The following is a 23,935-nucleotide window of genomic DNA, read 5'->3' as shown; positions in this document are numbered from 1 at the left end:
TCACGCTCATGTTAAAAAATTAAAGCCGACTTGCTCTCAAAGCAATTTTTCTCTCGTCTCTCTCCAAGCATGGTGGTCATGCTTGAGGTCGAGGAGGGACAACTCTCTAATTTTCCCTCCTCTCCCTCATGATGTTATCATGAACCTCTTTTTTTTTTTTTCTTTTTAATTTAGAGTTTTCTCTATATCTTCTCACATCTTTTGAGGCTCTATCCGCCTCTCACGAGACCTTATCCATTGCCTCATGTGATCTATCTAAGATCCTCCTAAAAATGCAGCCTCAGCCTTAGCCCCTCCACCTCCGCCGTACCACCTCCTCTAGCATGCTATGTTGCCATCTCCTCATGGATTTGAAAAGTTTCAAATTTGGTTCTTTCAAAACTCGATCTGCCATCCACCATTAACTCCGCCCACAAACACACCTCATCACCGTCTTAATTGCCCCCCCACCTCCACTCCTCATAGCTGCCTCACACGCCTCCGCCTAGCCTTCACGTGCCCGCACATGGTTTTCACATGACCGCATGTCTCCACCCTCTCTGTTGCTGATGTTGCTGTTTTTTGGGTTTTGTGATTTATTTATGTATTTTCCTAAGTTTTATGTTTTTGTTGTTATTGTTATTTTCTTACAAAAATGTTTGGGGTAGGATTGATGGGTAGTTCAAGGGTTATGTTCCTATCTGCGTCCCCTATATTAGGGTTAAAAAAAAATTGAAGGATCTTACGATGATCATGACCTTGCCAGCACATTGTCTAACTGCTTTAATTGGCACCATTTTTCATGGTGTTAGTGCCAAGAACCCATAAAGCCGCATTATTCATTTGATGCATTTCCTTTTTAATTTATGTTTCCTCTATTTGTTTTGGAGCTTATTGTTGGGTTACCCATCTCTTTTTTATTGTTCTTAGTTGTAGATTTTTTTGTAAAAAAAATTATGTGCTTGTAAAAAAAAATGAAAAATATCACCATTTATTAATGAAGTGTTATAATATCCTATTAAATAATACTTAGGCCTTTATATCATTAATAATCCATCTCATAAAATAATTTATAATTTTAACCCTCACGGTCAACGTCAGCAATAAAAATCATATAATTAAGATGTAAATTATGTCTTTTTCTAGAGAGAGAGACTCTGCCTTCTCTCTAACGAGAGAAAGGTTTCCTCAACTCTTTCTACTCATTCTTTCTCCTATAACTATTCAACTACACAGTCTCCCATCATACCTCATCTGTCAACTTTACCGAATATTCTCCTTGTTTTCTTTTGGCCTTATACACTTTTTCTCTTCTTTTTTTCTTGTCTATCCCTCTTTTGGAAGTTCTCTTTCTACTTTTCTAGTTCTTAACCGAACCATGGACCAATCGTCAATCAATCTCCAGGCGCTTATTCAGGAAACAAAAGCCCCTCAACTGATCCATGTCCTTTGGAGTCAGCTCCTCTTGTTTTCCCACATGATCGTTCTTTTCGTCCATTGGGCAAGTTGGTTTCTCCAAATCCACCGTCTCTTTTTGGGTACGTGATATACTCAATATCTCTTGAAAATTTGAGCTGCCTTTTGAAGTGGATTTGCTCCATGGTGACCGATTTCTTTTCAAAGTTTTTAGCATCATTTGGTTCAAGAAATTATGGATAATGGTTCCTATAACATCAAGGAATCCTTGCTTGTTGTCAAACCTTGGCCACCTGAGCTCGCTTTTGAGGAGGTTGATCTTTCTTCATGTGCTTTTTGGGTGCAAGTACATGGTCTCCCTCTTCAGAATATGATGGTTGTCAACGCCATTAAGATTGGCAAACTTATTGGTCTCAAGGTTCTGACTATTGAAGATGGCGATAAACCAGGTATCATCAATCATCACCATCTTCGTTTTCGCCTTTTAATTGATGTCTCTTTGCCTTTGGCTCCTGGATTCCATCTTCCCCGCAATGGCCGTTCTCCTCTTTGGATTAAACTTCTCTATAAGAGATTGGCCAATTATTGTGCTTTGTGTGGTTGTATTGGTCATTGCAAAATGTTTTGTCCAGCTCCTCCTCCTCTGGGTACTCCTGATCGCTATAGCACCTCTCTTCAGGGTTATGTTTATCCGAGTTCCAGGAAATTGGTTTCTGCTCGTCCTGCTTCGGGTACCAGTGGACATACCATCAACCCGTTGCCTTCTTGTACTATGGATACGAGTTCTGTTCTCTACTTACAGGGTGTGTCTCTTCTGCTTCGGCGACTTCTCCCATTAATGGGCTTCCTCCGAGTTTAGTTCCTTTGAAGCTTGAGGAAGAAGCTTCTCTGCCAACTGAATCTAGGCCACAATCGCCATCATGTTCGTACACACATTTCTTTGGACAGTGTGCTGCCACGTCGCCACATGTACGACCGTTTGCCTCTTCTGAAGGCAAGGAAAAAAATCAGGATTTTTCCCCATAGACTCTTCTGAATCGGTGGTTTTGGGCCAAGATCTTATTCTTGGTCATGACCCATCTACTGATCCCCTCTTCAAGTTGGGCCTTTATTCTACTAGGCCTACTTTGTATGGTCCTCATGATCAGCATAACTCTAGGCATTTGCAACTAGCACGGCAACTCACAGGAGTAATGAGCTAGTCTTTTTCGGGCCTGACTGTCTTTGGGCCTTCAGCATTACACTTCTATTCGAGTCTTCCTCAATCCACTGCGAGTCTTCTGCTTTTTGGATCCCAACTGCCTGCTCCTGTTTCGGTTTCCCCCTAGCAACAAGTAAGGTCTATTTCTCAAGCTTTCCCTGTTCCAGTATCCCCAGTTATGCCTAATTATCCTCATGCCTCTCTCCCTGATATTCCGTATTCCAGCCCTTCTTCATATAATTCTCCACCAATTTATTCACCCATAAAGCCTCCTCCCACTAAGAAATCCCCCTCTCCTCGACTTTCTATAAGGCATCATCCTTACTTACCAAAAACACAGGTTTTGGTACTCAGGGGTCGTGCTCCGGTGTCTGAGGTTTATCCTTCTCCTCTTTTGGAGTCGCGCACCATTTCGGGTCACAAAAGAGTTGCTGTTTCGGAGGTCTCTGATTTATTTTCACCTCCTTCAAAGAAGCTGTCTAATCCTCATAGTCTTCGGGACCGTATGTTGTTTGCTGCTCAGTCTCTAACTCATATGAGGAATTCTCCGCCAGCTCCGGTCACTCCAGGAACTTCTCCGGAATTTTCTCTTGCAGCTTCTTCTCCAGGACTGCAAGAACATATTTCAGCTGCTCCACCTAAGCCCCTATCTCCTACGATAGCCAAGAAATTCCACAAAGCAGCTAGGAAATCTCGCAGTGTCACCCAGCTTGTTCTTGTGGATGAAGTCTCCCATGTTGATGCTCGTGTGGATGTTCCAACTTCAGCATCTTTTGAGGCAGCTGGCTCTGCCATGCCCCCTCCAGTACCATGATTACTATATCCTGGAACTGTAGAGGTTTAGCTCAGTCCTCTACAGTTCGCAGTCTCAGGACTATTATCAGGAAGCACAATCCTGATATTCTCTTTTTGACAGAAACTAAGACAGCTCCCCACTTAGCTAGCCCTATTTTGAATCAATTGGGTTTTGTAATGATGATCTAGGTTTCGCCCTCCGGTTCTAAAGGAGGTTTTCTGTTGGCTTGGAAAACTAATATTAATATTGCTAGCCTTATTTTGAATCAATTGGGTTTTGTAATGATGATCCAGGCTTCGCCCTCCGGTTCTAAAGGAGGTCTTCTGTTGGCTTGGAAAACTGATATTGATATTGCTAGTTTGTTTGTCTCTAGTAATATTATCTCTGTTTGGTACTATTCTGTTGATCCAACTGTGAAATGTTTGTTTTCTTTTGTCTATGGTCCCCCGTACAAGAAAACTAACTCGAATTTCCGGATGGCTTTGGCAAATTTTGGGTACTCTTATTCTGATCCTTAGATTTGTATTGGAGATTTTAATGCTATTTCATCTTTTGATGATAAATTGGGTGGTAGGCCTTTTGACTATTTCTCGTTTAATCCACTTAATGACTTTATGGATGCGTTTGGAATGGTGGATTTAAGTTTCTCAGGCAATTCTTTTACTTGGTCTAATCATAGACAGGGTTTTGATTTAATTAAGGAACGTCTTGATAGGAGTATTGCAAATTCTTATTTCGTTACTCATCTCCCTGCTCACAATTCAAATCATAACCATTTGCTATTGGACACTTCTATTCCTTCACCTTCTCTACCTCGACCTTTTAGATTTGAAGAATTCTGGACTCGTGATCCGACTTGTGGTAGTGTGATTGAGGAAGCTTGGTCTTTTATTATTTCGGGTTCTCCCTCTTATTGTTTGGCTAAAAAGTTGAAACTTACCAAATCTGCTATTAAATATTGGAATAAGCACCATTTTTGGGACATGAAGACTAAATTGGATAATACACTCTCTCTTCTAGATATTGCTCAATAGGCTCCTCCTTCTAATTCAAATCCTGCTTTGGAGCTACATCTTCAGAATCTTCTGGATGATTATCTACAATAGGAGGAGTCCCTCTGAAAGCAAAAATTCAGGGAATTATGGCTCACTACTACTGATCTTAATACCAGGTTTTTTCATACTAGTACTTTGATTCGCCGAAGACAAAACTCTATCAATCTTTTGCAATCTCCTCGTGGAGGTTGGATTACTGATCGTTTTGCTATAGGGGATTGTTTTATTAATAATTTTAAATCGCTTTTTGCTTCCTCAAATCCTTCTCCTGATGAGGAGTTATTGAGCCTTTTTGATAATGTTATTTCGGATGAAGATAACAATTTACTCAGTGTTTTGCCTGCGAAATCTGAGATCTATGATTCTTTAACAAGTTTAGGGAGTGTAAAAGCACCTGGACCTGATGGCTTTACTGTTATTTTTTATGTCAAATACTGGGAATATATAAAGGGCATTGTTCTCCTCGCTATTGAGAATTTTTTTTAGAATAGCCATCTGCTGAAGAAACAAAATCATACTTTTATTACTGTGATTCCAAAGCACTTGGGCGCCTCTTCTGTTTATCATTATCGGCCTATTAGTTTATACAATATTTTTTACAAAATTATTTCTAAATTGATTGCTAATAGGCTAAAGCCTCTTTTGTCCAAATTTATCTTGCCTTTTCAGACAGCTTTTGTGCCAGGACGCCATATTCATGATAACTCTATTTTGGCGCATGAAATGCTTCACACTCTTAAGTTTAAGAGGGGTAATGACAGACTTATGGCCGTCAATATTGATATGGAAAAGGCTTTTGACAGAATGGAGTGAAGTTTTCTCTTATCTATTATTCATAAATTGGGTTTCCGGGAAAAATGGATCAACTGGATTCATCTCTATATTTCTACATCTTATTTCTCGGTTTTATTAAATGGTAGTCCTTTTGGCCATTTTTAGCCATCCCGAGGTTTGCATCAAGGTAATCCTCTGTCCCTTTCTCTTTTCATCATTGGTGTTGTGGCCTTATCTAGTTTGCTTCATCACAGTCTGAGGGGCTTTCGTGTTTCTAGGGACAAATGTGGCCCTTAATCACTTGCTCTTTGCTGATGATTTTGGTTATCTTTACATCGGCTATTTCTTCTAAAGCTTCTATTGTTAAGACCTGTTTGGATAAATATAGCATATGGTCAGGACAATCTGTCAATATTAGTAAATCTAATATTCTTTTCAGTAAAAACACTACAGCTTCTACTATCTCCGATTTCAGGGTTTTCTTCCATTTGCTAACACTCCAATATCAGCAAAGCATCTGGGTCTTCCTATGCTAATTGGTCGATCGAAGAAATTTGCTTTTTTCGACATTCTGGATAAAGTTCAAGTGAAAATTGAGGGTTGGCGATCTAAGACGCTCTCCCAGACTGGGAAATCTGTTCTCATTAAGGTGGTGGCTTCTTCTATCCCTTTCTATGCTATGAGCTCCTTTTTGCTTCCAGATGAGTTATGTCATAAACTGGACATGGCATTTAAAAATTTTTGGTGGGGTTTTCCTAAAGATAAGTCCCATAATTTATCTCTCAAATCTTGGAATTCCCTATGCTTACCCAAAGATCAGGGTGGTTTGGGATTTCATCTTATGAAGGATGTTAATATCTCTCTTATTTCCAAGTTGGGATGGAAATTACTTGTGGATCATGACTATCTCTGGGTTTCATTATTCAAGAATAAATACTTTAAATATGGAAATTTGCTTACTAGCTCACTTCCCACTGATTCTTTTATTTGGAATGGTATCAAATCCATTGTGCCTTTATTGAAATCTGGAGCTTGTTTTATTCCTCATTTGTTTAGTTTGCTTGCTATTTGATTTTCTACTTGGGTTCCCACGTTACCTGATTTAGACTAGTCCCTTGGGTTGAGAGTTTACAAGCTAATTTTCCTCTCGCGATTTCAGATCTCCTTTCTTCTACAACAGGGACATGGAATTTACCTTTGTTGAGATTTCTTTTTGAACCGTCTTCTGTTTCTGAGATTTTGAAGATCAAGATTCGGTCTGCCACTGAAGCTCTTCTTTGGTCTCTTTCTTCTATGGGTGTTTTCTCTACTTAGTCCCCTCATTGATTTTTAACTTCTCAGAGGACTCCGCTCTCTTCCTCTTTGCAACAATCAAGTTGGAAACTTCTTTGGAAGTTTAAACTTAATCACCAGCTTTGCCTTTTTCTCTAGAAAATGGTTTGGAATTGTGTTCCAACAAAGGAGCGTATTTCTTCAGCTATTTTTTCTCCTTCTATTTCTAATTCTACGTGTTCCCTGTGTTCTTTTTCTATAGATTCCCTGGTTCACCTTTTTTTGTCTTGCCCCATTGCTAGGGTGGTCTGAAGAAACTCTTTATGGCCTATGGATATTCTTGCTTTGCGTATCTCTTCTATGGTTGATTGGTTATATGTTATACTTCATCCACAGACTATTGGTATTCCTGCATCTGACTCTCATTTTTTCCAAATCTTTGTAGCAGTTGCCTATGATCAAATTTGGTATGCCAAGAATAAAGCTCATCAAGAAAATTTGATTCCTAATGCTCTGTCTATTTCTGCCAAGATCAATCATATCTCCAAAGAACATTATATGGCTTGGAAAATTAAGGTTACTCCTTCTTTTCCTGCATGAAAAAGGCCAATATCATCTACTTTCAAGATTAATTACTGCCATTCGGAAAACTTTTTCAGCTCAATCAGCTGCCTGTCGTGATTTTGAAGGTTCGGTTATTAAATGTTTAGCTCAAGTTAGCCCCCCTTGTTTTACAATATATGGTAAAGCCTTTGCGGCTCTTCTTGCAGCTCAATTGTCTCTGTCCCTCAAGCTCCCTTCAATCATCTTTGAAGGCGATTCTCTTATAGTGACTCTTGCCATTAATAATCCTTCTATTACATAGGATCGGTGAATATCTTCAGTTATTTCGGACTTATCATCTACGATTCCTTCTACAACTAGTTGGTCAGCTAGTCATATCAACCGAAGTGCAAACTTCGGTACCCATTATATGGCAAATTGGGCCGCAACTAGATTCATTTCCAGTTGCATTCCCATTCCTTCCTGTTTCCCGATTTCCTTTCCACCCTGTTTAGGAAAGAAATCTTCTGCTTCTTTTTTTGTTCCTTGATTTAGTTTTTGTTCAGTTCCTGGTTGTACTTATATATATATAAAAAAAAAAAAAAAATCATATAATTAATGGTTTCAAATGGCAACTAACCTATTGTCATAGACCCATTGGAATTGGTAAAAAGTGGTAGATGTAATATAAAGTAAAAAGTTTTGTATAGAAAAGTGAAAAAGTTTCGTATTTTAGGAAATATTTTATTTGAATAATAATAAAAAAAATTATTGATGTGATATAAAAAATGAAAAAAATGAGAATGTTTTGATTTGATTGTTATTGAAAAATGTGAAAAAGTGAGAAAAAAAAATGGTTGCCCACTACTATGGCATGTCATGTTCATTGCCAAACATAACCATTATGACTAAGTATGATGTCTCTTATATTTAAAGTTACATAATATAACATCGAGAACAATAAAAATATTTTACTGCAAATAACTTAAAATATAAAACACTTTATATCATATTAAAATATATTTTTATCTAAAATATATATTTTTTTAAAATTCTCTAAAAAGCATTAACAAACAAAGCATTCAAATCTTCTATGATTAGACTTGGAATATCTTTAACGTATTATATATATAATGATTAAATGTAATGAAAAATTATACGTTTATAACTTCTATACAATTCAAACAATTTTTTTTTTTTCAAAATAATCATTAGATTTATTTTTTACATGTGAGTTTTACATATTTAATAGTTAATTTTTTAAACAAATTGTTAGAATTGTATAAAAATTATACTGATATTATAAATGCATCATATCAAAAATGTAATAGATTTCGTGATTTCTTAGGATTTAAAGAAAATTTATAGTTGTAAAGATGACGAGGTATATCAAATGATGTGTTTGGAGTTTTCAAAGAGTAGTTGAATTGGTTGGAGACCACGCTTCATGAAGCGGATGTCATTAGTTTAAATCCCTCTTCTCATTTTGTGTGAACATATAAAAAAAAAAATAATAAAAAAAAAAAAAATGAAAATGATGTGTTTGGAGTGGAATAGTCCACTTCGATTGTTATTGTGGTTTGGAGACTATTGCCGTTGGTGTTGCGTCTTGCTTATATGTCTTGCTTGCCAAGTTATCAATCCACGAAACAAAACCAAACCCAACGCCCCTGCTGACCTCACCAACCATGCCCCAATCAGAAAACGCGACCCACAAATATCTATCGCGCCCAAACAGCACCTTATATATATCGTCAGCCTTCTTATCCAACACTTCCAAAAACTCATTCGTTTAATTTTGCCCCAGAAATTAACGTCCAGTTAAACCCTAGTACTGTAATTGTTTTTAGCAACGTTATTTCCAAGATTGTCACCTTAGATCTGTTCCTGTTTTTTTTTTTTTTAAGAATCAGAACCATAATATAGAATACCACTCATTTTCTATCTGAGTCATCAAAATAATGATCTTTTCGAGGCTTGGCCGTTCCTTGTCACGGTCTTCTCGCTCTAAAGTAAGTTTTTACACCATTTTTTTTTTTTTTTTTTTTTAAATTTAATTTTTGTGCTGTTGAAATTTTCAATTTTCTGGGTTTTTTTTGGTTATTTATTTATTTAATTTTTGGTGGGCTAGAATTTGTTGTATGGTGGTGGTGTTGGGAGATCGGTGATCGGCAACGAAGGGCTTCTGGGGGTGCCAGGTGTGAATGCGTATCTGGGTCGTGTGGATGGGGGATTAGGGTTTTTGAGGAGGTATTTAGCGACAATTGGAGCTCACAAGGAGTTGGTTTCGAAGGCGTGTTTGTCCGATTTGAACCGTGTTCTTGCAAACCCTAGACTACGTCGGCTTTTCTCGAGTGAAGCCCCCAAGAAAAAGAGTAAGTGATTGAAATGTGATTTTTGTGTTTTGAGCATTGACTTTGTTTGGGTACTATTTGGCCAATGCTATGGAACGAATTTTATTGTTTAAATCCTAGCGAAAATCAATGCTCAGTAGTTGTTTCTAAGAGTAAGAAAATTACTTTTGCAAATGCTAATGCTACTTGGATTGTGGTATGGACAAGGTTGAGTGTGTATTGCCCTTCATTTGCAGATTATGAAAACTTTTATCCGAAGGAAAAGAAGGAAATTCCGAAGGGAAAGGAGCAAAAATCGGAGTCAAAAGGTGAATTTTTTTTGCTTTTGAGCTGTTATAATGTCTATTCTTTATACATTTCCCCCCTCTTGGAATGAGAAATTCTCAATTTGGAGATAGCTGTTGTTGATTGTTTGGAAATGGTAGTTATAGAAATGGGAAACAAAGTAGGATATCATACTTAACTGTTAAGATGTTCTTTTTGTGGTGTATAAGGGTGGCGCCCCTCTGCCCTTTTTTTATAAATTGCAATTACTTATCAAAAAAAAAAAAAGATGTTCTTTTTGTGTTTCGACATGTTTCAGGGCACTAAATTTAAGAGCTTTTCCAAGGTCTTAATTGTTCTTGTATATATTTTCTCCATAGGATAATATAATTTACATTATGTTGCTTAGTATTTTGCTGCTAAAATGGAGGATGTCTGTTTGAGCTGAAAGTAATATGGCGATTGCAGTTTGCAGCAGTGTGTTGGAGTTTTAGTTATATCATTGGTGGCTTTTCATTTCCTTGTTTTTTAGGGAGCTTGTATATTGCATGGTGGATGCTGCGAATCAATGTGTCAGTTGTGGTTTGCAGCAATATGTTGGAGTTTTAGATGTGTCATTTTTGGGTTTTCATTTGTTTGACTTTAGGGAGCTTGTACATTGGATGGTGGATGCTGCAAATTCCCTGGGTAGCTTCAATATTCTGGTTTGCTTTCAGCTTTCCTTTGAGAAATGCCTCTAGTTCATATGGGAGGTAGTACTGATTTTATGGTAGCTAATACCATTGCAGGTACTAACTTTATGGCAGACTCGGTTTTTGATTCTGGTAAAAGGCTAGCTTGGTCTGTACTTTAAGCTGTATTGGGAATGGGGGTTGGCTGGGCGTGGTCGGGTAAGGTTGGCCTAGCCTTTTTGTTTGGATTAAAAAAAAACTATGTTAAGGTTGCCCAAGCCCTGTGGGCTAGATAAAGAAAAAGAAAAAAAACTATTACTCTGCAAGTTTTTGTGTCTTGTGCTTGTCGAACACTTGAAGTGGAGGGATGTAGCTATCTTACTGCATTGAAGATGTGAGAGATTGGGGAAGAGTTTGCTTAGTTACACACGTTTTCTATTACCAAATATATACTCCCTCCGCCTTCTACAAATTCAGAAATAACTTCATTGCAGAACAACTGTGATATCTCTAGTGTGAACTTGTGAACCCTTCTTGAACATAAACTTTATGTTCTCTATGTTTGTGTTGTTCATGCATCTGCTTTTTATTTATTTCCATGCTGGGTATGAGATTAGATTTATCAATTGAAGTAACCCAATTATTCTTCTAATTTCAGATGACTCAAAAACAGATGATCATTGGAGTTTTCAAGACATTTTCACAAAATTTCAGAATTCATTGACCCCTTTAATTATAATTGGGCTAGTTCTTTCTTCCATGTCATTTGGTTCTCGTGAAGAGCAACAGGTAAGCTTATCCTTATGTCATTCTAGGGCCATTCTACAAGCTTCTTCGTTTTATTCAGGTCAATTTGCAAAATTCAACAATTAACGTGCTTTTGAATTACATTTTTAATCATCATTAATAAGGCAAAAGGGCCAACTGTGATATGTATATTGTTCTCATAAAATTCTTATAAAAAAAAAAAAAAAAGAGTATATTTTTCTCATAAAATTTGTTTCATTATGCTATTCCCTTTCAAATAGCAGCATAGTATAAAAATATATTCATTGATACTCCATTATGGAAAAATGTCCCTAGGATATTTTTATTTAAATGGAGGCTGCAATGGCCAATAGGCACAACATGCAAATTGAAATCAATTATTTAAAAATTTTGCATCACGACCTCTCCCCTGATTTGGTTCATTTCTTTCTATATTGTGTTTTGTTTTGTTTTACTTTTTATTTTATTTGGGGGGGGGGGGGGGGTCACCACTCGTGCTTTTGCATTTTTCAACATTGAGGCCCCTGTTTTCATTTTAATAACATTAAGATCTGAGTTTCAAGTCACATCCGAGACCTCCGTCCACATTTCTGTCAAATAAATAACGGAAAGGACATGGAAATATACTTATGCCCCTCAGAACACTTTTTTTAAAAGAAAAAAGAAAAAAAAGGGAAGACCTCCATAGCTGGTCAACCTCCACGGCATGGAGGTCCACCTCATCACCCTTTTTTTTTTCAAGTTTTTTTTTTTTTATTTTTTATTTTTATTTATGAGGTGCATAGTTGTATATTCATGTTATTTCTGCTATTTATATGACAGAAAAATGGACGAAGGTTTCAGAAAAATGGGGGGGGGGTCACCACTCGTGCTTTTGCATTTTTCAACATTGAGGCCCCTGTTTTCATTTTAATAACATTAAGATCTGAGTTTCAAGTCACATCCGAGACCTCCGTCCACATTTCTGTCAAATAAATAACGGAAAGGACATGGAAATATACTTATGCCCCTCAGAACACTTTTTTTAAAAGAAAAAAGAAAAAAAAGCGAAGACCTCCATAGCTGGTCAACCTCCACGGCATGGAGGTCCACCTCATCACCCTTTTTTTTTTTAAGTTTTTTTTTTTATTATTTTTTATTTATTTATGAGGTGCATAGTTGTATATTCATGTTATTTCTGCTATTTATATGACAGAAAAATGGACGAAGGTTTCAGATTCATAGTAATCCGAAACTCAAGTTTTAATATCACCAAATTGGAAATTGGATTCTCAATGTCAAAAAGTACGAAAGTACGAGGGTATGGTGACATTTTGATAGAAGTTGAGCCTTGGATTAACTCATTTGACGACTGTATGTATCTGAAATTAAGATAATATCTTTATAAACCGTTTTTTTTTTTTTGGTGTATTAACATATATTATTGGTTCATTAAACAAGTTTCTACATATCCAAGTGACTGCCTGACCAGAACTTTTTACTTTTAAGAACCTTGCCTCATAACCTGCATGGCTGCATGAGTTATTATTGGCTGAAGCTTCATTAGACAAAGTGGTTTCTTGCATTGACAGGGAGACTTCCATTGATGCTGGTTAAATTGCTCTAATCCCATTTTCTGTTAAGTCTTAACATCTTTTTGTGGACATTTCTCTAAGTGGATTAATTACAATCTTAACCTTCTTAGTGGAAATTTCTTTGGGTGATTGCTTATTTGAGGCACTAGAACTTGTACTTGGGTCTGCATGGTGACGCAAGGGTTACTATTAATGATCTATGTAACTTTTGAATTGCTGCATTTTTTCCCCTAGTCATTTATTTCCAATTGGAAAATGTTTTTTCCTTTAGTTGTTTATGTTAAATTTTCTTCTGGTCATTCTGAAATTTCATATTTTTTGCAGATTAGTTTTCAAGAGTTCAAAAACAAGCTTCTGGAGGCCGGTAAAGTTGACCACATAGTTGTTACTAATAAGTCAGTCGCGAAAGTTTTTGTAAGGAGCTCACCACGCAATCAGACAAGTGATGATATTGTGCATGGACCTGTTAATGGTACCCCTGCAAAAGGGAATGGGGGCCAGTATAAATACTTTTTCAACATTGGTAGTGTTGAATCTTTTGAAGAGAAGTTGGAGGAAGCCCAGGAAGCATTAGGGATAGATTCCCATGATTATGTTCCTGTAACATATGTCTCTGAAATGGTTTGGTACAATGAATTGATGAGATTTGCACCAACGCTCTTGCTTTTGGGGTCCCTTTTGTTTATGGGGCGGAGAATGCAAGGTGGGCTAGGTGTTGGTGGCAGTGGTGGAAAGGGTGCCCGTGGGATATTCAACATAGGAAAGGCACATGTTACGAAAGTAGATAAGAATGCCAAGAATAAGGTTAGCATTCTGTTTCTCTGATATTTGTTGTTTGTTTGCTTCATCCAATTTTGCCAGTAATTTGTCTTTCGTCACTTAGCAATAAATTAAAAACCACCATGTTTCTAGAAAGCGACTAAAGAGACTTTTTCTTTTCTGGTGGGTTTGTCCAGATATATTTCAAAGATGTTGCTGGTTGTGATGAGGCAAAGCAAGAAATTATGGAATTTGTGCACTTCCTAAAGAACCCTAAGAAATATGAGGATTTGGGAGCAAAGATTCCAAAAGGTGCTCTTTTGGTAGGCCCTCCAGGCACGGGAAAGACCCTTCTAGCAAAAGCAACTGCAGGGGAGTCTGGTGTCCCTTTTCTTTCTATATCTGGTTCAGACTTCATGGAGATGTTTGTTGGTGTTGGACCGTCCAGGGTCAGAAACTTGTTTCAAGAAGCAAGGCAGTGTGCTCCCAGTATAGTTTTTATTGATGAGATTGATGCAATTGGTCGAGCAAGAGGGCGTGGGGCCTTTTCAGGTGCCAATGATGAGCGTGAAAGTACGCTAAATCAGTTGCTAGTAGAAATGGATGGCTTTGGAACCACCTCTGGAGTTGTTGTGATTGCTGGCACTAATAGACCTGATATTTTAGACAAAGCACTATTGAGGCCTGGCCGATTTGATCGCCAAATTACCATTGATAAACCTGATATTAAAGGTCGTGACCAGATATTTCGGATCTACTTGAAAAAAATTAAACTTGATCAGGAGCCATCATATTACTCTCAGAGGCTTGCAGCCCTCACGCCTGGATTTGCTGGAGCAGACATTGCGAATGTCTGCAACGAAGCTGCTCTAATTGCTGCAAGGAATGAGGGAACACAGGTCACAATGGATCATTTTGAGGCAGCTATAGATAGGATCATTGGTGGTTTGGAGAAGAAGAACAAGGTAACTAATTTCTAGCCACTTGTGTTGCATGATGTGATCACCATTTTGAATTTTAACTCTATGACCATGTTGTTGTTGGGGGAAGCTTTTTTTTTTTTTTTTTTCTTATTTGGGGGTTTAATGAAAGACCTTTGCAATTCATCTGGAGCTGCTCTTCATCATGGAAAGTAGCTGGGGAAACTATACTTAATAATTTATGATTTGAGCCAAGTTCGAGTTGCCAATGGTTTTAAATGTTGCACTTTACCCATCTGAAGTATAGTTTTTTGTTCTTTTGGTTAATGAGTTTAATATATTTATATTATAATGAGATTGTTGTATTTTCTGCTGACTTTTTTTTTTTGGAAAAATGTGATTTATACACTTGTATTTTAACGATTTAGTTCTGAAAAATAATAAAGAATGTGACCTCAGGTGGAATAAGTGCAATTTTTTAAACCACAGGCTGACAATTTGATTCCAATTTGAATTCGACCCTAATCTTGTGTAGGTAAAGCGTAATTAGCTCTAAGTTGCTTTTTGTAAAGGTTATGGGAAGCCCGAATGCTTTCATTCCAATACGCTTCTGGACCTGCCATTTGGTTGTTCCTTGTGTGTTTTGAAATTTCCAGTGCTCTAGAAAGGATTCTTGATCTACAGGGAAACCTGAATTTTTTTTCAAGTTTCAATCTGATCCTTCTTTCTACCCTTGATCAGCATGAGAATTTCTGACATCCCTCATTTGTCAAGCAGGTGATAAGCAAGCTGGAGCGCCGTACTGTTGCCTACCATGAATCAGGTCATGCTGTTGCTGGCTGGTTCTTAGAACATGCAGAACCCTTGTTGAAAGTGACAATTGTGCCTCGTGGTACAGCGGCACTTGGATTTGCCCAATACGTTCCTAATGAAAACCTTCTCATGACTAAGGAGCAGCTTTTCGACATGACCTGCATGACCCTCGGTGGCCGGGCTGCTGAGCAGGTAGCCATAAAGTTTTGCTACTCTTATCATATATTTGGATGGGGGCAAGTTTTATAAATGCTTTTTGGTATAAATTGTGGATGCTTCTTTCCACTTTCAACCATATTGCAGAAAGTTAGCAATTATGTTCAACTCTTAAGTGGGTGGCAATTCATGTATGCCTGTCGGGTTTGGGTTGTATTGAAGCATGGGTATAAGACTATATAAGTTAACTCTAACTCGACCTATTTAATTAAACGGACCAGACCCCTCAATTCTAATCTGCTAATTTCATGTTGGGTTCTCAAGTTCTGTAAAAAATTGTCAGTTCTAAATATCGTGTGTCGGGTTTGAGTCATGTTGAGGCATGCGTATAAGACTATATAGGTCAATTTTAACATGATCTATTTAATTAAATGTGTTATACCTCTCAACCCTAACACATTAATTTCGTGTTGTGTTTTTATCGTGTTTGCGGGTCGTGTCAAAATTGTCAGCCCTATCTTTTATCTCATGATGCAAACACCCATATTCCCAACTGATATGTTTGCGAATGGAAAGATTAAAAAGGAACCAAAAGTGTAATGCAATAGGCTATTCAACTATGATTGTGGTGATATGGATTTATTTTTCTATTGTGTTTGTATGCAGGTGCTGTTGGGGAAAATATCAACAGGGGCTCAAAATGACTTGGAGAAGGTGACAAAGATGACCTACGCCCAAGTAGCAGTCTATGGTTTTAGCGACAAGGTGGGTCTCCTCTCTTTTCCTCAAAGGGAAGACTCATTTGAAATGAGCAAGCCGTACAGCAGCAAGACTGCAGCAATTATTGACAGTGAAGTGCGAGAATGGGTGGGCAAGGCATATGTACACACAATCCAACTTATAGAGGAACACAAAGAGCAGGTGGCCAAAATTGCCGAGCTGTTGCTTGAAAAGGAAGTTCTTCACCAAGATGACTTGCTTCGAGTTTTGGGTGAACGGCCATTCAAATCAACCGAGCTCACGAATTATGATATATTTAAGCAAGGTTTTGAAGAGGAAGATCAGAAGACTGTGGAGATACCTGTTACTGAGGAGGAGGACGGATCTTCACCCCTAGAACCTCAAGTAGTCCCAACGTGATTACTAGGGACGTTGGCTGTAATTGTACATGGAATGAATTATGAGTTTTCCATTTCCCTTAAAAGTTCCCCAAAATTTGTACAATCGGTATTTATGATTACAGCGCCATTTGGAAAATATATTATATTTCAGAGATATGTTTTTTTTTTAGATACTTTGAAAGACACAAGCAACAGGAAAACAAACTAGAAACCAGTGGAAAGATGCATGCCACCTCTTAAAAGGGGAGGATAAGTGAAAATGTTACTAGAAAATGATGTGGTTGCGTATCAATGTGTCAAATGGTGGGCACTGAAGTTTATACTTTTTAAAATTTTTGTAGCTTTCCAAGAGAAAGAAGTTGAGATAAATCCAATTATTTTCAAGATGAGGGGTGAAATTCTTTGATCTTGAGAAATAGTTGGATTTTGGAGAGCAGAGATGACAACTTCTAAATCACCTTTCAGAATAAAGTGATCAAGATGAAGAGACGTTGCCAAAAAGACTGCTAACCTGGCAGCAAGGGCTTCTCTATAATTTGGATGGCATGGTGAAGATACTTGAGAAGCCATATGGAGAATATGTGTTCGAGAATTTCTACATCATTATGAATATGCTCTACATCATCTTAATACAAATTTCTTGATAAAAAATTTTTAATACTTCTAGCATTTCCCATGCGTGATTAGACGTCGTGAAAACAAGTCTATGGAAAGGGATTTATGATAATAGTTTTGATAGTTGAGATCCAATTAAAATTTTAGCCACTAATCCAAACCCAAAGGAATAAAGACAGGAGACAAGGTCCATCCTTGATAAGTAATTGTTAAAGAATTGTGAAGGCCTGACGTCATTTTTGTGTTAAATTCTCAAGAGTTGGCACATGGCAGCCAAATCGAACGAATTTAGCTTCCGTCCGGTGTGCGCAGAACACGGCAAGCCATATTCTTAAATAACTCATTCTTTGGAATTTAGATAATGTGAAAGACATTTTTTTTTTTTTTTTTTTTTTACGTGTCCACATAAGAGGGGGAGATGAATTCAAACTAATGACCTCCGCTTCATGAGACGTGATCCCCAATCGATTAAACTACCCTTTGAAGATAATGTGAAAGACCATTGATTATCCTTTAGATTGGTGTGGTTGATTATATGCAATGTAACATTATTTTTTGGATAAATGGATGGCTTAATTAGCATTCATATTCGGCTCAATTTTTTTTTTTTAAATTTTGTTTGAAAACAAAAAATTATTATTATTATTATTTTTTATTTTAACTACTTACTTTTAATTATCAACTTTTATTATTCTATTTAGATATTATTTCCTTTTAAAATCTACATTCCAAAATCATGCGCATGTTTTATGTAAAGTCAATTTGTTTTTTTAAAGCTATAGTGCTCATTAAAATTGGTAAACACTATAAAGAGCATTCCTAGCAGCTTGTTATTTTGGTAAAAAAAAACACATAAAAATCACTCCTAGCAACCTCATTATTATAACCAAAAAATTTTGGTGAGTGAACAATACTCACCACACTCACCAAATCATTAAAAAACTATAAAAATTTGGTTATTTATCTCTCTTTGTTTTTTTTTTTTCTCTTAAACTATAATATTTCCACACTTTAGACATCCAGTGCCGTACAAATTTCTTGTTCACATATTCCAATAGGTTTTGTGGAATTGAAGGTGCATGTTCAGGTAGCATTTTATTTCTGATTATTTTTTAAAAACATGTTTGTGTAGGTTTTTAAAATTCAATTTTTACTCAAGTTTTATCAATCTTTTTTCAATTTTGTTTCTAGTTCTCTAAACCATCTAAATATAATTTTAAAAAACTAAATTTTTCAATGTTCGCAATTTTAAATATAGTAAAGAATAATAGAATATAATACAAAATTTTAAAAATATGACCATTAGAATAAGACAAATATTAAAAAATATGACCGTTAGAAAAAGACAAACATTCAAAAAGATTAAATAGAAAAATAATAATAAAAAAATCTAAAAAAATATTATTTAAATGGAATAGTGATAGTGAATAGTTAAAATAGTAAGGCTACTGAGGGTAAATTAAAAAAATGGTTCACCATAATAGAAAAAATTGATTTTTAGCTATTTTAGCTGGTAACATTTGGTGAGGTTATTAACTATGCTCTAAAAGTTCACCAAATTTTAAGCAAAATTAACTAGCTAGAAGCAGCTACATTTTCACAAAAATTTACATTTTGTTACCCAAAATAACCTTTTGACTACTTGGATGTAAATGATCTATGATAAATCAAAACCCAGGTGCTCACACCCTAAGGCCTAACTTATTGCAGAGATTCTTCAACCAAACCACATAATATATATATTAAAATATTGGGTTAGGTCAACCTAAATTGGAGTTCGAGAAGTTCAAAATTTTATTCAACCCATTTGACAGAAATTTTTTTCCAAACAGGTTCGTAAAAAATTCATATAAACCGTTTTATAAAAATGGCATATTTTTTTAAATTATTAAAAAAATATATAAAAAGTTACGTATTTTAAAAAAAAAATGTGCTTCACATATGTAAGGGATACATGTCACTTTTAGAAGTTGGTTTGTGAAAAATTTCATTTGAACTAATTTGTAAAAAATTTATGTCATTTAATAATTCAATTGGGTATCGATAATTCAATTTTGTATATATATATATATATATATTTTTTTTTTGAACAAAAGTTGAAACTTTTATTAGAAAAATCATCAAATCATATAGGAACCTGAAAATCCCTGCTTACAATACTATATATACAATTTGAAGTTTCTTCAACCTAAACTCTATTTATGACACACAAAATAACCTATCGGACAATGGTATGAGTAGCCTCATTCGCGGCTTTGCTCCTCTTGACATGTACGACGCTCCACGATCTCAACTAGTGCAAACCCTTTTTGATTCCATCAACTATGTGTCTAAATTTGTTTCAATTATTCCCATCCGCTTTAATTGCCGTTACAATTTGAAGAGCATCTCCCTCCATGATAATGTTATTAAAGCTCATCTCTCTACATAACCCTACGGCGTGTAAAGCAGCCAAAGCCTCCGTTACTATTGGGTCAGCTGCCCCACTTTTAATAGTACTACGTGCAGATTTTGTTTTGTTATATTTAGCAATATAATTAGTGTCATATCGTTTAAAAATTTTAAATAACGTGAAAATATATAGTCATTATATTTGTAAAATTTAATCTGAACCATAAAAAAGATTTCAATTTAATTTTTAAAATATAAATGCCATAAAATTCAAAAAAAAAAAAAAGAAAAGAAGAAAAAATCTAAATGCCATAGATAGAACAGAATATCAATCTCAATTATGAGATAAGAGTACTGTTATGTGCACCAAATATCTCACATATCTAAGGACTATGGCAATCAAAAGTAAAATTCTGTCTCGCTTTCCCATAAAGCTAAAGCAATGTGAAGGCACATTACCATTATCTTTCTTGGCTTATTGTTCAAGGGTTAAAATATATATTAGTTATTACATTGCTGTATGAAATACTTTAGGTTTAGAATATTTTCTTTTCGGAGAAACATTGTACTAATATTTTCTTTAGAGGACTCGAAACAAAATTAAAAAAAGTTTGATAAAACTTGAGTAAAATTTGAATTTTAAAAACCTACACAAACATGTTTTAAAAAAATAATCAGAAATAAAATGCTACCTGAACATGCCCCTTCAATTCCACAAAACCTGTTCGAATATGTGAACAAGAAATTTGTACGGCACTGGATGTCTAAAGTGTGGAAATATTATAGTTTAAGAGAAAAAAAAAAAAAAGATAAATAAATAACCAAATTTTTATAGTTTTTTAATGATTTGGTAAGTACTGTTCACTCACCAAAATTTTTAGTAGTGAGGTTGCTAGGAGTGATTTTTATGTGTTTTTTTCTACCAAAATAGCAAGTTGCTAAGAATGCTCTTATAGTGTTTACCAAATTTAATGAGCTTTTAAAAAAAAATTGACTTCACATAAAACATGCGCATGATTTTGGAATGTAGATTTGAAAAGGAAATAATATTTAAATAGAATAATAAAAATTGATAATTAAAAGTAGGTAGTTAAAATAAAAAATAATAATAATAATAATTTTTTGTTTTCAAATTAAAATTAAAAGAAAATTATTGAACCGAATATGAATGCTAATAATTTGATTGGATTAAAAATAAATAAAAATCCAGAAGCTATGATTTTTATAGAGAAAGTCAAAAAGACTATGGCCCTCTGGGGTCTATTATTCGCATTTATGCTTCTAGAGACTATAGATTAATTAGACCATTGAGGAAGACTACCTGTGGCTTTCCTCTTTCAAACCTGAACTCCTTCCCTATTTAAACCCACCGTCTCCACCCTCTTCTTTCCCACATCTCCTTTCTCATTCAATATTTGCAGCTACCTCTGTTTTTCCTCTCATTTTCTCATAATTCTCTGCTGTAAAATCCCGCTTCTCCAAAACAAATTACACTTCTTTTTAATCCATGTTGGTTTCCTGTCATTCACTAACACTAAAGCGTTCTTTATACACAGGTTAAACATGGAATACAAGGCTCTAATGCCCAACTACGAGTGTCTTCTCTTTGGTAAGCTTTCTTGCTCGGATCCTTTCAAAATCCTCATGTTTTACTTGCTTTTCAGTGGGTTTCTATCTGAGTACTGTAGGGAGTACTTGGGATGAAGCAAATATCACAAATATAAAATGCAAAAATATATGTTGCTTGCAGATCTTGACGACACCCTTTATCCCCTGAGTTCTGGTCTGTCGAAAGCATGCACAAAGAACATTGAAGGTACTGCAATATTCATCATTCTCTAATTCCTGATGCGTTTACAAATTATAGATCTGTTTATATATAATATTACCCTCCACAGATTATATGGCTCAAAAGCTTGTCATAGAAGAAAAGAAAATCCCTGAGATGAATCGTGCATTATACCAGAATTATGGAACAACAATGGCCGGTCTCAAGGTATGGTATTATTGTCATTTTCTTCGAAAGCAGAATTTTTTGAAGATGTGATACAGTTGAATAATGCATATATATGCTCCCTTTCCAGGCAATTGGGTACGACTTTGACAATGATGACTATCATAGGTACCAATTTGACAATTTCCACCCTTTTACTTACAAAATTTTCCTCCCAACTTGGTGGGAGAATCCGAATTCGGTCTATAAAACTGCCATGCATCTATTAAAAAATCACTTGTTTCTCGCATTTCTCGCATGTTTAAGGACAAACGACAGTTTTATAGACGGAGTTAGAAGAAATTCCTCCGACCCAATTTAGAGGGAATTTATGTCGTTTACTTTGTGGGCATCCTCTGTTGAAAAGTATTTGGTCTGACACTTTCCATATTACAGATTTGTTCATGGGAGATTGCCCTATGATTCACTAAAACCTGACCATGTTCTGAGGAGTCTGTTGCTTAGCTTGCCTATCCGGAAAGTTGTAAGTTTCTTTCTGCGTAGAGAAATTCAGATAGATTATAGCATATATGCATGAATTGAGCTTTCCTTTTGACAATGTTTTTTATCGTTACAACATAGATTTTCTCCAACGCGGATAATGCCCATATTGCCAAAGCTCTTAGCAAGCTTGGATTGGAGGACTGCTTCGATTTGGTTATATCCTTCGAGACTCTGAATCCGGCCACCAACGAGAAGAATAATGGCTCCGATAACATTAATAATGTTCACCTCGCTTTTCAACCCAATGCTAGCTCGGAGCTTCCGAAGTCTCCAATCTTTTGCAAACCATTTGAAAATGCATATGAAGAAGCATTCAAGAAAGGCGGCATCAATCCTCAAAGAACAGTAAGATAATCTGCTCTCTATTTGTAGGCTTTGGGGGATTAGAATTAGGGTATCAATTCGTATTCGCATTTCGGGTCCGGATTATACTGAGGCATGATCAGTATAAGACTATGATTTTGTGTCGGGTTTATGTCGAATTCACTGATTGTCGGTCATAATTGTAACGGTGTTTTCTTGCTTTTTACCAGCTGTTCTTTGATGATAGTATCCGAAATATACAAACTGGGAAGCGTATGGGCCTTCACACCGTGCAGGTAAGTCGATCAGTGAATATATATACTTGAATTATGAGAGTTAAAATATTTAGGAAAAAGATTTAAAATATGATTATGGGTATGTATATATAGGTGGGCACATCTCATCGTGCAAATGGTGTCGATTATGCTTTGGAGAGCATCCACAATATTAGGGAAGCATTGCCGGAGCTGTGGGAAGCCATTGATGAAGAGTCAGGAAGCATGCAGTATGCAAGAAAGATAGCAATTGAGACACCAGTGGAAGCCTAGAATTATATTCAGGCTTTTCAGCAATATTTGTATTAACTTTTTGGTAGTGGAATTGTCATATCTAAACCTAATTATCTATGAATTAATTATCTTTCTTAATTTGATTTTACCTAAATATGAATGCACATGATTTATATTATTATTATTATTATTTTTAATATAATGGTAAGACCGACGCTTCAAGGCTCGCTCGTTACATGGTCGCTTTCATTAAGATGATATTTGTTCCTACCAATTATAATTAATTAATGTGCACCGCCCACCGGGTCTTTTCAATGAGACAAATGAAAAAGAAAGACTTTTTGATAAAGCAACTAAAACGCGTCTGTGGAGTAGATCGTGGCACCTGGAATGCATCATTATGAGTGTCTTGTTAATTAAAGTCGAATAGACAGTTGGGACACGTGTGCTGAGATATTTTTATGAATAAAGTTCAAAAAAAAAGTACATATAATTCTTTTAAAATTATTATTTTATTGTAAATGCCTCTTAGAATATTAATTATATCAATGTCTTTTCATAAATTACGAAAACATATTAATGTCTCCATGATGATAAAAATATTATTTTAAAATTATTAAAAAACTTAAAAAATTATTTTAAAAAAATCTAAAATAACAAAAACTTATAAAAAGAACAAAAAATAAAAGAACGGTTTTTCTACTTCTTTTTTTTTTTTTTTTTTGTAAAAAAAAAAAAAAAATTGCTTTTATAATATTCAGTTATTTTTTCATTTTTTTAATAATTTCCATTTTTTTCAAAAAAAATCGTTTTATTTTTTATTTTTTTATTTTAGTTTTTTTTTTCTCGAATTTATAAGGGCATTTTTATCTTATTAAAAAAAATTAAGAATCATTTTTGTTTTTTTGTTGGTCTTAGGCCAGAGCAAAGAACGCTCTGGAGCGTGTAAGCCACGTGCTGGGGAGCAAGCAGCGGTGGAAGAACCGGAGATTATCGGTGGAAGCCGGGGACTCTGGAGAACCCGTTGATAAGGAGCGTGTCGTGTAAAAATCGAAGGAGGAGAGTAAATCTAGATTCAAAAATTTCAATCATAAAACCTTTCTAAAAGTTACAGAGAACACGGTGAGGGATGGAGGAAAAGACCATATACAGTCGCTGTGTAGTGACAAACCAAAAAACATGTA

The 23,935-nt window shown here is 35.6% G+C and overlaps 3 protein-coding genes across 4 annotated transcripts; all 3 read left to right on the top strand.

Moving 5' to 3' along the window:
* The first annotated feature begins 1,630 nt into the window (after window positions 1–1,630).
* LOC133876865 (uncharacterized) lies at window positions 1,631–5,260 on the top strand. Its single transcript, XM_062315104.1, has 7 exons — window positions 1,631–2,126; window positions 2,198–2,317; window positions 2,764–3,401; window positions 3,581–3,805; window positions 3,911–4,275; window positions 4,564–4,861; window positions 5,117–5,260. Exons 1-7 carry the CDS (start codon window positions 1,631–1,633, stop codon window positions 5,258–5,260), a joined length of 2,286 nt encoding a protein of 761 aa, XP_062171088.1.
* A 3,436-nt stretch (window positions 5,261–8,696) lies between these two features.
* On the top strand, window positions 8,697–16,605 carry LOC133877183 (ATP-dependent zinc metalloprotease FTSH 10, mitochondrial-like). 2 transcript variants are annotated; one of them, XM_062315427.1, is made up of 8 exons: window positions 8,697–9,048; window positions 9,168–9,411; window positions 9,627–9,698; window positions 10,984–11,114; window positions 12,992–13,471; window positions 13,624–14,391; window positions 15,124–15,351; window positions 15,982–16,605. In XM_062315427.1, the coding sequence occupies exons 1-8, from the start codon at window positions 8,998–9,000 to the stop codon at window positions 16,453–16,455; spliced, it is 2,448 nt and encodes an 815-aa protein (XP_062171411.1). In that variant the 5' UTR covers window positions 8,697–8,997; the 3' UTR covers window positions 16,456–16,605. The 2 variants fall into 2 exon arrangements, with proteins under 2 accessions (XP_062171411.1, XP_062171412.1); XM_062315428.1 differs by lacking the exons at window positions 8,697–9,048; window positions 9,168–9,411; window positions 9,627–9,698 and adding an exon at window positions 10,505–10,544.
* Window positions 16,606–20,748: 4,143 nt separating this feature from the next.
* LOC133877184 (uncharacterized) lies at window positions 20,749–22,889 on the top strand. The gene is made up of 9 exons (XM_062315429.1): window positions 20,749–20,904; window positions 20,999–21,051; window positions 21,193–21,258; window positions 21,341–21,438; window positions 21,527–21,564; window positions 21,832–21,919; window positions 22,018–22,284; window positions 22,473–22,538; window positions 22,632–22,889. The coding sequence occupies exons 2-9, from the start codon at window positions 21,006–21,008 to the stop codon at window positions 22,788–22,790; spliced, it is 828 nt and encodes a 275-aa protein (XP_062171413.1). The 5' UTR covers window positions 20,749–20,904; window positions 20,999–21,005; the 3' UTR covers window positions 22,791–22,889.
* Window positions 22,890–23,935: the final 1,046 nt, after the last annotated feature.

This window comes from Alnus glutinosa, chromosome 9 (assembly GCF_958979055.1).
Source record: "Alnus glutinosa chromosome 9, dhAlnGlut1.1, whole genome shotgun sequence".
NCBI lineage: Eukaryota > Viridiplantae > Streptophyta > Magnoliopsida > Fagales > Betulaceae > Alnus > Alnus glutinosa.
The sequence above is the reverse complement of the archived record's forward strand: the minus strand, read 5'-3'. Positions and strand labels throughout refer to the sequence as shown.